Consider the following 11,563-nt stretch of genomic DNA (forward strand, 5'->3'; position numbering starts at 1 on the left):
ATAACACCGTGTATTGATATAGAATTCCATGCACGCAGTTGGACGCAATGCTTACGCTAGTTGTGCGTTGCGTAATGCGTAACTGGCGCACGCTTATGTGAATTTACGCGAACATGAGTTGGGACTTTATTGACACGTGCAGTAACAAAAGCCGAATAATTTCCGCCTTATATAAGTCGAACAAACTTTAACATGCCCTGTAAAAATTAAAGATGCTGTATTTGCGACAAAATCTGACTGACATTGTGAACAAAATCAAAGGAGTTGGTTCATACATTCATTTTATGGCCTAGATATAAAAGTACAATTTTTATGGGGGAAAATATGGCCTAGATATAATAGTACAATTTTAATGGGGAAAATTAAAATGGGGAAAATTTTAACTTAAAATTAAATAATGTTGCCAAATAAAACCTGAATCCTGCATCCTTGAACTTTTCCTTCTTCCCAATTCAGAATTTCACTGGTGGGACTAAAGGTGGTCTACATATCACCGACTTCACCAATGCCAGCCGTACCATGCTGATGAATATACAGAGTCTAAAATGGGACGACAAGTTATGTAGGTAAGTTGAGTACAAGCCAAAGCATGGTGAGTTAAGTGTCACCTGTACACCCTTGATTATCCAGGTCTTTCAAGAGCACTTGTGAGTTATGTTCCGGCAGGACTTTGTCCTTAAACTGCTGGAGAACAGTGCGGTAAGATTGGGTGCTGTTTTTCTGGTAGGGCTAGTTTAGTTCCAAGGTCCCCTGCCATGAACATCAAGCTTCAACTTCATTTTCTTGAGTATTCTAAGGGGTCAAGGACGGTAGTGATTCTCTTCATATTGGAGTAGCCTATCTCAATGGCTCCGAATTTTCATCATGGGCTAAAGAGCAAAAGAGGAAGATTTACTTCTCAATGGTCATTAGGCTGGTGTTGAACATGTCATCATTGGTCAACCTTCCAACACTGGCCAACATGTTCCAGATCAAGGGCGAACTACTGAATAAGCTGAAACAGGGCTGATAACCCATAAAGCTGTTGGTACTGGACCAAAATAATTCCCAGCAAACGGTGAGCAAACTCTATGATTACAAAAACTACAAGCAAATCTTCAAAAAATACTGAGGGTAGATGAGCAGCAGTCTACTGTTGACTCCAGCGGGAACTCGGCACACCATCCTTGAATCTTTCACACATTATTGCTGGGTAATGAGTGAATATAATGAGTAAATATGTGACATGATCAATGGAACTGAGTCGTATATTGATTTTGAGATATTGGCCAAGAAAGTGGAGTTCTTTTGTGTGGAATTGTTTTCAGGGATTGATAATTTGACGTAACTTTGCATGGGATTTTCAGTTTCTCAATGCTCTAAATGTCCTCTTTAGATTCATTCCCTTGATCATGTCACATATTATGAGCTTGTGAAGAAAATGGGGTTGATGAGGCTGTCGATTGGGTAACACCCCTTTACGTATACAAAATTTAAAGAAAATTATAGTGGACAACATGCTCTTTTCATGCTGGTCAATAAAGCTTTGTGCCCACAGGTAATCACAAAACCAGGCAAGATTTGTGGTTCAAGAACCACCTTATTTTATTTAGCCTAAATAATTTCAAAACATTTTCTGTTTTTCAGCTTCTTTGACATTCCCAAGCATGTTTTGCCTGAAATACGTAGCTCAGCAGAGGTTTACGGTAACATGAACAAAGGAGTCTTAGCTGGCGTACCTATTGCTGGGGTGAGTACTGGTATTCTTGAGTTATTGCAATTGGATTTCTTTGTTTGTCTATCTATTTTTTCTGACAGCTGTAGAACATGAGTTGTTTTAGTATCATTTTCTTCTACCTCTAGGAAAAACCAAGAAAAGTTGATTATTTCAGTGGTAGGAACATTCACTGCCCATGTTTTTTTGCTATCGGAAGTTAAAGAAGAAAAGAAAAAGGAGAGAAGATGAACAAAGAAATCAATAAACAGTTTGGATTTTTGTTTGATTTGATTTCACTGCCCATATTTTTTTGCTATCGGAAGTTAATGAAGAAAAGGAAAAGGAGAGAAGATGAACAAAGAAGTCAAAAAACAGTTTGGATTTTCGTTTGACAAAACTAAGTGATTTTTTACTCACTAAAATATTTCGTTCTACACACTGGAGGACTTCATCAGGTATGACTGATATGGTCATCTGAATTACTTTCCCAGGAAACAAGTTTTGAGTGGTTTCACAAAATAATACATTATATACATGTATGCTCCGAGAAGGCATTGAGACAAACAGCATGCATATGAAAATAGTGCAACGTTTATATAATAGAGCGAGATGAAAGTAGACATTATTGAAGTGAATATTGACACTTGCCAAACTTCCATTATGCTTTCACCTTCTCAAGTAAACTTTATCGAGTAAGTTATTAGTATTTGGGTATCTGGCCTTACCAATATTTTCTGATGTTTTTTATTAGGTATGAGTTGATAATATATAAGTTTAAATTACAATCATTCTAAATTACAAATTTTCTCTATCCCCTGGTTTTAAAAGGAGTTTGTTATTTTAAGATATCAGTGATTAGAAATATTTCTTGTGAAGCATGTACTAACTATTTATTATTTTGTTCTTTTCGAATTTCTATTGCATTAGATTTTAGGAGATCAACAAGCTGCCTTGGTTGGTCAAACTTGCTTTAAGACAGGAATGGCCAAGAATACGTAAGTCAGGGTGGTTGGAAAACTTGTGGTACAGTATAATTCAAGAGTACAGAAGTTAGATGTAAAACAAGTTATAAAACTGACTCCTTATATTCCTCAAAGGACTCTCAGATCAAGTAATGACACCACGCGTCTCCTGGCTGATAGATCCATCAGTGTCGCCGGTGATCGCTCGTTTCCTGTAGCTGGTGTTAAGCGCTGGAACTCATTACCAACAGAAATCAGACTTTCGCCATCGGTCACTCTTTTCAAACAGAGACTAAAAACTTATTTATTCTGAACTGTTTTATTCTGAACTGGTTTTCTTATGTATTTGTTTTTTACTGTAAGCGCAACGATGCTTTCTTTGCGAATTGCGCCTAAGAACTTTGTAGTAGTAGTAGTAGTAGTATAAATTGTTGTAATATTATACTTGCTAGCTTCATATATATAGTGTCACCCAAAGATGAAAATAAGAGCTTTTCTACCAGGACTCTAGTTTGAGGAAAAAGTGAATCATGGTTCACCTGAATTTAGTTGTGACCAGGAATCACTTGTACAAAATAGGATTACAGTAACAGGGCTCACTTTTGTTTTAATAACACTGAGAATTTAAGCCCAAATGGTATAATAATGATATCCCAATGGCATAGTAATAGCCTCCATTCAACAATAACAAGGCAATGTTGTACAAGGAAACTCCGTCTTCAATAAAAACACTGGACGGAAGCGAATTGGAGATAGTACAAGACTTCAAGTATCTAGGTGCATGGACTGCCAGTAGTGAGAAGGACTTCAACATCAGAAAGGCACTTGCTTGGAAAGCATGCAACAGCATGGACAAGATCTGGAAAAGTAATCTACCAAGAGATCTAAAGATCAAGTTGTTTACCACCACTGTAGAATCGGTACTAACATATGGCGCTGAAACATGGACAATAACAACCAAAATGAGAAAAGCTATGGATGGCTGCTATACCCGTCTCTTGCGGAAGGCACTAGATATCTCATGGCAAACTTACACCACCAACAAAGAACTATATGGGAATCTGTCACCAATCTCTGAGATGCTCAGGATTAGAAGGTTAAAGTTTGCAGGGCACTGTGCAAGAAGCGAAGAGGAAGCAGCTTCAAGTGTGCTTATGTGGCAGCCCAAGCATGGAAAGCGAACAAGAGGTGCACCCAAGAAGGATTATATCAAGATGTTGGCAGATGATACAGGTTTAACAGGCCCAGACATCAAGAATTGTATGCTTGACAGAGCAGTTTGGAGAGCCATTATGGGAGTCCGACTACAAGAGTCGACATAAGCAACAATAACAGCTCAAATTCTGACCTCAAATTGCAGAGAAACCCTATTTGATTCACTATTTCCTAGTTCAGGACAAATTTTCCCATAGTTAATTTTTTTTTTCATTTTCCTTTGTATTTCTTAGATATGGAACTGGATGTTTCTTATTATATAACACTGGTGAAGAAGCAATTTTCTCCAAGAATGGTTTGTTGACAACAGTTGCTTATAAATTAGGAAAAGATGCACCCACTGTGTACGCATTAGAGGTAGGTACATGTGCTTGCTTTAAATTGAAAGAGTGTTTTAAGTGCCTTTTTAAAACTTTCATCAGTTTTATAATATTTTGAACTACAATCTAGGTAACTGGACTTACGTTTTTGGAAAATTTTCACGTTCGATCCTGAACGCATCATCGGCCCAATTGATCTTCTGGCGGTAAAAGTTCAGTGACCTGTGAAGCGGATGTTATTGTATCACAGGTCACCTTTGAATTCAACCTGAGAGGTATCTTCCTGATCGTTGAACTGTTCAAGTCCAATTGCCTAGATTGTAGTTCAAAATATTATACTGTTTACTACCTGGAGGAATGATAATCTTCACAAAAGTCTTCAACAGTTTTGGCGGATTTTTATGCTCAGGAAGTGAATTCCATAAATGCGGTACTGCAACTGCAAAAGATGATCAGCAACCCCATTTATGTTTTGATTTTGGTTCATAGAGAAGTGATTTTGATTTTGAGCGCAAACTGTGTGATGGATTGTAAGTTTTCAATAGTACAGTTCAGGGACAGACTTAGGTTTCAGTTTTCTACAGGCCCCCGGGCCAGTGAAATGGCAGATCTAGTGGACCTGCAATAAATTTACTGGCCCAGCTTTTTCAATATATTCTACTGCAAAAAAAAAACCCTAATTTTTTTCTTGGTGTTTTAGGGGAAAAATCTATATCAATTTTAATCATATGCCATAAAAATGTGTATTATAATACGAAATTGGCGCCCCTACCCCCCACCCAAGGATATCTTAGACGCGGGCAGTGGCGTAGCACAGGGGCTAAGGATACATAGTGCTCCCCCCTTCTTGAAACAATTGTGTGCGGAGCGCGTGCAAATTTGGACAATAAGGTCTATACACTAATTAATTTTGGTTACTAGATGTTGAATATCGGTCTTAAAATGTTCTTTCAATTGATTTTGTCCTGAAATGCATCTGAAGCGCGCGAAAATTTTGACTTTCATCGCTTGGAGGGGCACAGAATCGATGCTGAATTGGTCAATTTGGCGCCTCCTAATTAAGGGTGGCGCCCGGGGTAGTTACGCCACTGGTCCTGCCTTTTTTAGTTCCAAATATGCGGTATTTGTGGTATCGCTATCATCATCAGATAAAGCACGAAAGAGCTTAGAAGTAGTAGGCTACGTAGGCCTACTATCGGCGTAAAAAGCGGTATATTTCCAACTTGCTAGCAATGCAATAATAAGAATATAAATATACGAAAAATCATTGAATAAAGATATAAATTACAGGTGACAGGCAGAGCAGAAACTGTGTAAATAATGTCCATGACTGATTATATCTTGTCTCATAATGTGTTGGCTCAAAATCTAGTGGCCCGCCGGCCAGTGTTGTTGGAAGTTTACTGGCCCAACGCAAAATCCACTGGCCCCGGGCCACCGGGCCACTGCTTAAATCCGTCCCTGGTACAGTTATATAAAGACTATAATCAAATTAAGTATTTCTTGGCCAAACTGGAACATGCACATTGTGTCCATGTAGTGTTTTTCATTTTTTCATTTCATTTAGTTCGGCTGCGAAGCAGGCGACTACAAAGTTTCTCCAAGTACTACGATCTGAAGCCAAAGTGGCAATGGCATCTGGCAGTAGAAAGTTGTCAAAATCCCCCAACAGTTTTTGCACATAAGACAAGTAGGATGTTCTTTGCCTTCCAGGTCTTCTTTTACCATGTAATGGGGTGTAGAGAGCATATCTTCTGCATGGTTCATCTTCCTGCATCCTCAGGATATGTCCCAGGAATCGTAGTTGTCGTGATCTGACAGAGTTGATAAGAGGCACAGTGTTGGTGATGGTATAGACCCTTTCATTACTAACATGGTCAGTGCGCTTGATGTTCAGCATTATCCTGTAACATGATGTACCAAAAGCGTTGATCTTATTTTCCATGTCAGTAGATATCACCCAGGACTCGCAGCCATAGAGCAATACTGTAACACAAGTGGTGTGAAACAGCTTGACTTTTGTTGCAACAGTGATTGTTGGACTTCTCCACAGGTGCTCCAGTTTCCAAAATGCATACCAAGCAAGCGCCTTCCGTCGGGAGAGGTCACTGGTGCTAGAGCCCATCATGGAACCAAGATATTTGAAATCAGTGACATACTTGATGGGTTCTCCGTATACTTGGAGTGGTGGATGAGGATTGCAGTTGATGGTCATGTACTCAGTTTTGGGAACACTGATGACAAGACCCAGGCTTTCTGCTGCCGCCGCTGTTCTGGTCAGCTGTGCCTGTGCCCGCGGGATGGAAGATTCAAGTAAGGCAATATCGTCAGCGAAATCCAAGTCGTTCAACACCTTGGCAGGATAACGCCTGGAGCGACGCGGGTGTGTTTCAACACCACTGTCAGTCCCCTCGGTAGCCATCGTCATCAAATAGTCGATGAGAACAATGAATAGGAATGGGGCTAGAACATCCCCTGCAATACTCCAGTAGTCACTAGGAAGGGATCCGAGATGTTGCCATCTACCAATACGGCACTTTGCGAATTTGTATACAGTACACGTATTGCCTTTAAGATGCTCTCTGGGATACCATAGTGCCGCAAAACAGAAAACATCATCTTCCTGTTGATTGAATCAAAGGCTTTCTTGAAGTCAATGAATGTTATAGTTAGTGGAAGTTGGTAACTATGGAAAGCCTCCATGATAATACGGAGGATATGCGTTGGCTGTGCACAGCTTCTGCCTGGTCTAAACCCGGCCTGGTTACTTCTTATTACAGGATCAACATGGTCCCTAATTCTATTCAGTAGGATCCTATTATACACCTTAGTGTACTAAGCATGTACGCAGTGTAAGGCGCGTGTATACTTTCTTCTGTACCGCGCTATATTTGTGTGTGTTTCGCGGAGCCACTAGCATTCAAAGTGTTCCAGTTTGGCCAAGAAATACTTAAATTTGATAATAGTAATCAGGTACATTTTAAGACAATAAGCATTAATTTGAAGACAATTCTATGGGTGACAGGAAGCCAATGTAATTCTTTCAAGACAGGGGTGATGTGGCAAAATGTCTTTGTTAATGTGATGACCGGTGTAACTGTATTTTGAAGACACTGGAGCTAGTTTAGTTGATCATGTGACAAGCCATAAAGAAGAGAGTTGCAGTTATCCAAGCGAGAAGTTATAAATGAATGTACTATTTGTTCAGTTGCGCGATAACTAAGATATCGCCGGATTCTAACAATGTTACCAATGTGAAAAGATGCAGAATGAATGACATTCAAGAAATCATGTATCTAAGTATGTTAAGAATTTGATTAGGAAAAAAAAAAACCAGTTCTCATACTTTTTGTCTGTTTCTCAAATAATTTGGCAAAAGAGTCATAGTAAATTTGATTAATGATGGTTTTTGTGTTGATAAAGCTCATTTTTGTTTGTTATCCATTTGGGACAATTAAACTGTTTGTTGGAAAACAGGCTTTACCCAAAGACCAAGAAAGGAGAGACGGGAAAAATATCACATTTTGCCACACATCAGCCCTCCGCTAGGATCAGGCATTTATTTGCCAATTGCAAAAATCCTTTACATGTAAATAATATTAAAGACAACAACAATTCATCGTATATATAAAAAGCAAAATGGCTAAGGCTTCAGCAAGCGTTAAGCATACAAAAGATGCAAAATTGGGAAAATAGAAATATATGGAATACCGGTAAATAAAAGCAACGGAACTGTGTGATGCTACGCAGGCCAATAGCCTTCCAGATGAGGTACCTAAAAAGGGGCACATAATATGATTTGAATAGGGTGAATTACGCTATATATTGTAAGGGAAGCTGCTTACAAGCAAAAAATGTTGAGCAAAAGCTGATAGGGTGAGTTACGCTACATATTGTAAGGGAAACTGCTTACAAGCAAGGACCTTTAAAAGCAAAACGCTGAAGCCTTAGAAGCATATTTAAATTCAAGATTTGTTCTTTTCCTTTGCTGGAGCCCGCGAGATGTTCCCGAGCATCCTTGTAGCTTTGTAGGAAAATAACCTATATATAGATATAGATATAAAGATAATCATTATTGATTAATTACTATACTTAACAAGCAAGGGCGCCTTATAAGGCTATAATTTGAGTAATTTTTATATGGAATGTTGAAAATGATCCGCCATCACCCTCTAACACAATAGTATGCATATCATATATATCAAACATTGTATATGCTCATTCCTTTTCTGCCTTTCCTTGGTTGGCACTTGCGAGATATTCAAAAGCGTTCTTGTAGGAGAGATGCCTACGACTTATGCATTTCTAAATAATATTTGTAATTACTCAATTGATTGGCAACATTTGTATCGAAAACAATTGATTTTTATGAAAGCATGAATGTTTTCTTCATGCTGCAATATTTCTTTTACTCCATAAACACAATATATCATTTAAAGACAAAATTTTTATTGATATTTTTGGCTTTACAACCAATTCATATTTTTCCTCAACCGCTTATGGGAGTGGCGGGTGGGAAAATTAAATTTCGATCCTAGTCGGATGAGAGCTGAATGCGTTGTGATATTTGAAAAGAAGACAAAGCCAATCTCTCCAAAAAAGGCTTCCTCTCATTGGCTAACGAAAAAACTAGGAGGAATCTGCCATGCGAATGGGCCGCCTAGCCTGAATCCTTCCAGGCCCAGAATTGCGGCGTCTTTATATTACCCACAATCCTTCACGTTGCCTTATTCAGGGCCTGAATTGCAATAACATGAAAAATTTTGGTGCACTTTTTTCCTGGAGCCAGAATTCTGGCTCCACGAGCATGTGCAGTAGGAAACTTTTTCTCATAGTCTCCAACACCGCCAGTTTTGTTCCGCTCAAACCATTGCAGCTGAGGCCCGGGTTGAGGAGACTATGTCATGAATAAGTAATGAGTTTGCGCATAGCTTGCATATTGTCGAAATCTGGACAATCATAACTGCAGCCAGCGTGTATAGACAGCATTAATTGATTTTTGCGGGGATTTTTGGAAAAGCAACAGTTTAAGTTTTAAGTTTAATATTTTGTTTTCAATTTACTTTCATTGCCACAAATCATTATCATTCTTATTAATATTCTTCTTATTACCATTATTAGTAGACCTTTTTCCAAGGGGGGGTTGTGAAAAGTGGACTTTCTTCCTAAAATTTGGACCCCGGATTTGGACCTTCTTATTTAGACCAAAAGTTAAAAACTTGAATTTTGGCTTGTTACGCTCACAAATTGTGATATTTGGGGACTTTCTTTTTATACTTTTGCAAAATTAATTTTTTACTTTTTGGTTAAAAAGAAAACCAATCACAAAATGCTCTTCTCTCGACTTTCACTTTAACTGATTCCCCAAAACCCAGAAAAAAATCACGCTGTAGTCCTACTACTTTCAACCAGGGTCCAGGGATGTTGTTTCATATCAGTCTCTAAATATTTCAACAAAACGGATTGCAGAATTTTGCCCTATAGCTCCCTATGCCTTCATTAAGATTTCTCAAAAGCAACCGCAAAAAAATCGGGTTTATATAAAGGGCATTCAACGTTTTAATAAATAAATTCAACTTTGAACTTTAAAAAAAAATACAAATATTTTGACATTTGAAAATGTTTTTCTTTTTTGGCCGAGTTTTTCATGTAAACACGCCTTCATGGCCTTATGTTCTTAGGGGAGTGTTCATGACTTCTTTGGTGGGGGTGTAAAATGTGGGGATCAAAAATATTGGGTTCTAAAAGGGAATAAAACCAGTCCTTAATAGCGGAGGCCGGGGTAACAAAATTGAGGGTAAAAGTCCGGGGTAAGATGTACCAGAAGGCATGCACATTTTAATTCTTTTAATGAAAAATTGTGTTTCATTTTATAAATTCTAACATAAAAAATTTACAAGTTTGTGTTTTTTACTGGAAAACATATCACCGAATACATCAAATATTGATTAGTCCTGAAAACACACAGATACCGGCACATGTTATATTTCTTTTCATTTTATTTTTCTAACACATGACTGATACAAAAAGGATAACAACTTGATATGGTCAATAATGTTTAAACAAACATCAATTTATTTTAATTGAAAAATACACTAAGAAAAGTTGCATTAATAAAAAATCAATAAAAAATTGGAGGAAATAAAACTGCTTTTAACATGAAGTACCTGATATCCAGATTACTCAGTTTACTTATTTTTGAAAGTTGCCACGTCCCCAACTTTTGTCCAATCTGCAACCCTAATAAACTATGACCAAAGAGGCCTAGCCAATTCTGAACACCTTTTCATGAAATTGTACATCACTCATCACTGTCAGGGCCTAGATTTCAACGAGCATCACAGAATCGATTCTCGTAATGATTCTTGTAAGATTTTGTATCATACAGTAAGTGCAGTGACTAGGATGGATTTTGATTCTTGCAAACCAAGGCGAAATCTAGGTTTCGACTGTGCTGATTTATACAGAGCCCTCAAGTGACATGGAAGAAAAAACGGGGTCTGAGATAGCCTTGAGATAGTAACTCGGGGTCCAAGATAGTAATTGAGGCCCGACTTAGTAACTCGGGGTCTAAGATAGTAACTCGGGGCCCAACTTAGTAACTCGTGCCCAAGATAGTAACTCGTGCCCCGAAATAGTAACTCGGGGTCCCCAAACTACTAGTCAGGGCCCCAATTTACTATCTCGGACCCGAAGTTACTCTTGGACCCGAAAGTTACTATCTTGGACCCAAGTTACTAAGCCGGACCTCGATTTTTTTCTTCCATGTCACTTTGGGGCTCCGTAGTCAGTGCAGTTGAAATTGCTGCTTTTGGAAGTAAGGCATTTTGTGATTGTGATCCACAGCATCATACCCCCCACTTTTCTCAAAAAAGATTTTTATACCACTGGAAACCTCTGGCAACAATATGTTTATGTACAAAGAATTTCTTGCAGATTAATTTGTTCAGCAGAAATATCATGAAATTTGAATTATGTTCTGGTACACCAGAACAAAATTACAACAAATAATCATGCATACCTCGCAAATGCAAAATCGGAATCAACTGCAATTTTGGGAATAACCTTTTTTGGGGGATATCTACCTAAAAATGATATAAAAAGAGGATGCTAGGATCACTAAAATTGAAAATTAACATTATCTAATTATTGTCCACTGTTTAATACATACAGGTACATGTATAACCTACACCACATCCCTCTCTTCTAGGTTATTTATTATTTATTTATTACTATAATTCATAGTCTGTAAAATGGGTACATACATGTACAAAAGTCATACATGTAGCTTAACAGGGTAAGGGACAGTTATTGGCAAGTTAAAAATGGGCGAGTAAGAGCGAGAGAAAATGGCAAGTCAGATAAGTTTA

General features: G+C 38.1%; 1 protein-coding gene across 1 annotated transcript in view; it reads left to right on the plus strand.

The window, feature by feature from the left end:
- The window catches only part of LOC140170280 (glycerol kinase-like), a 74,617-nt gene that overhangs the window by 17,375 nt on the left and 45,679 nt on the right, over positions 1-11,563 (plus strand). Inside the window, exons 6-9 of the mRNA XM_072193648.1 lie at positions 457-566; positions 1,627-1,729; positions 2,624-2,691; positions 4,107-4,230. Of these exons, the coding sequence (XP_072049749.1) occupies positions 457-566; positions 1,627-1,729; positions 2,624-2,691; positions 4,107-4,230 (405 nt within the window). The remainder of the gene's footprint in view (positions 1-456; positions 567-1,626; positions 1,730-2,623; positions 2,692-4,106; positions 4,231-11,563) is intronic.

Source organism: Amphiura filiformis, chromosome 14, assembly GCF_039555335.1.
Source record: "Amphiura filiformis chromosome 14, Afil_fr2py, whole genome shotgun sequence".
Lineage (NCBI taxonomy): Eukaryota > Metazoa > Echinodermata > Ophiuroidea > Amphilepidida > Amphiuridae > Amphiura > Amphiura filiformis.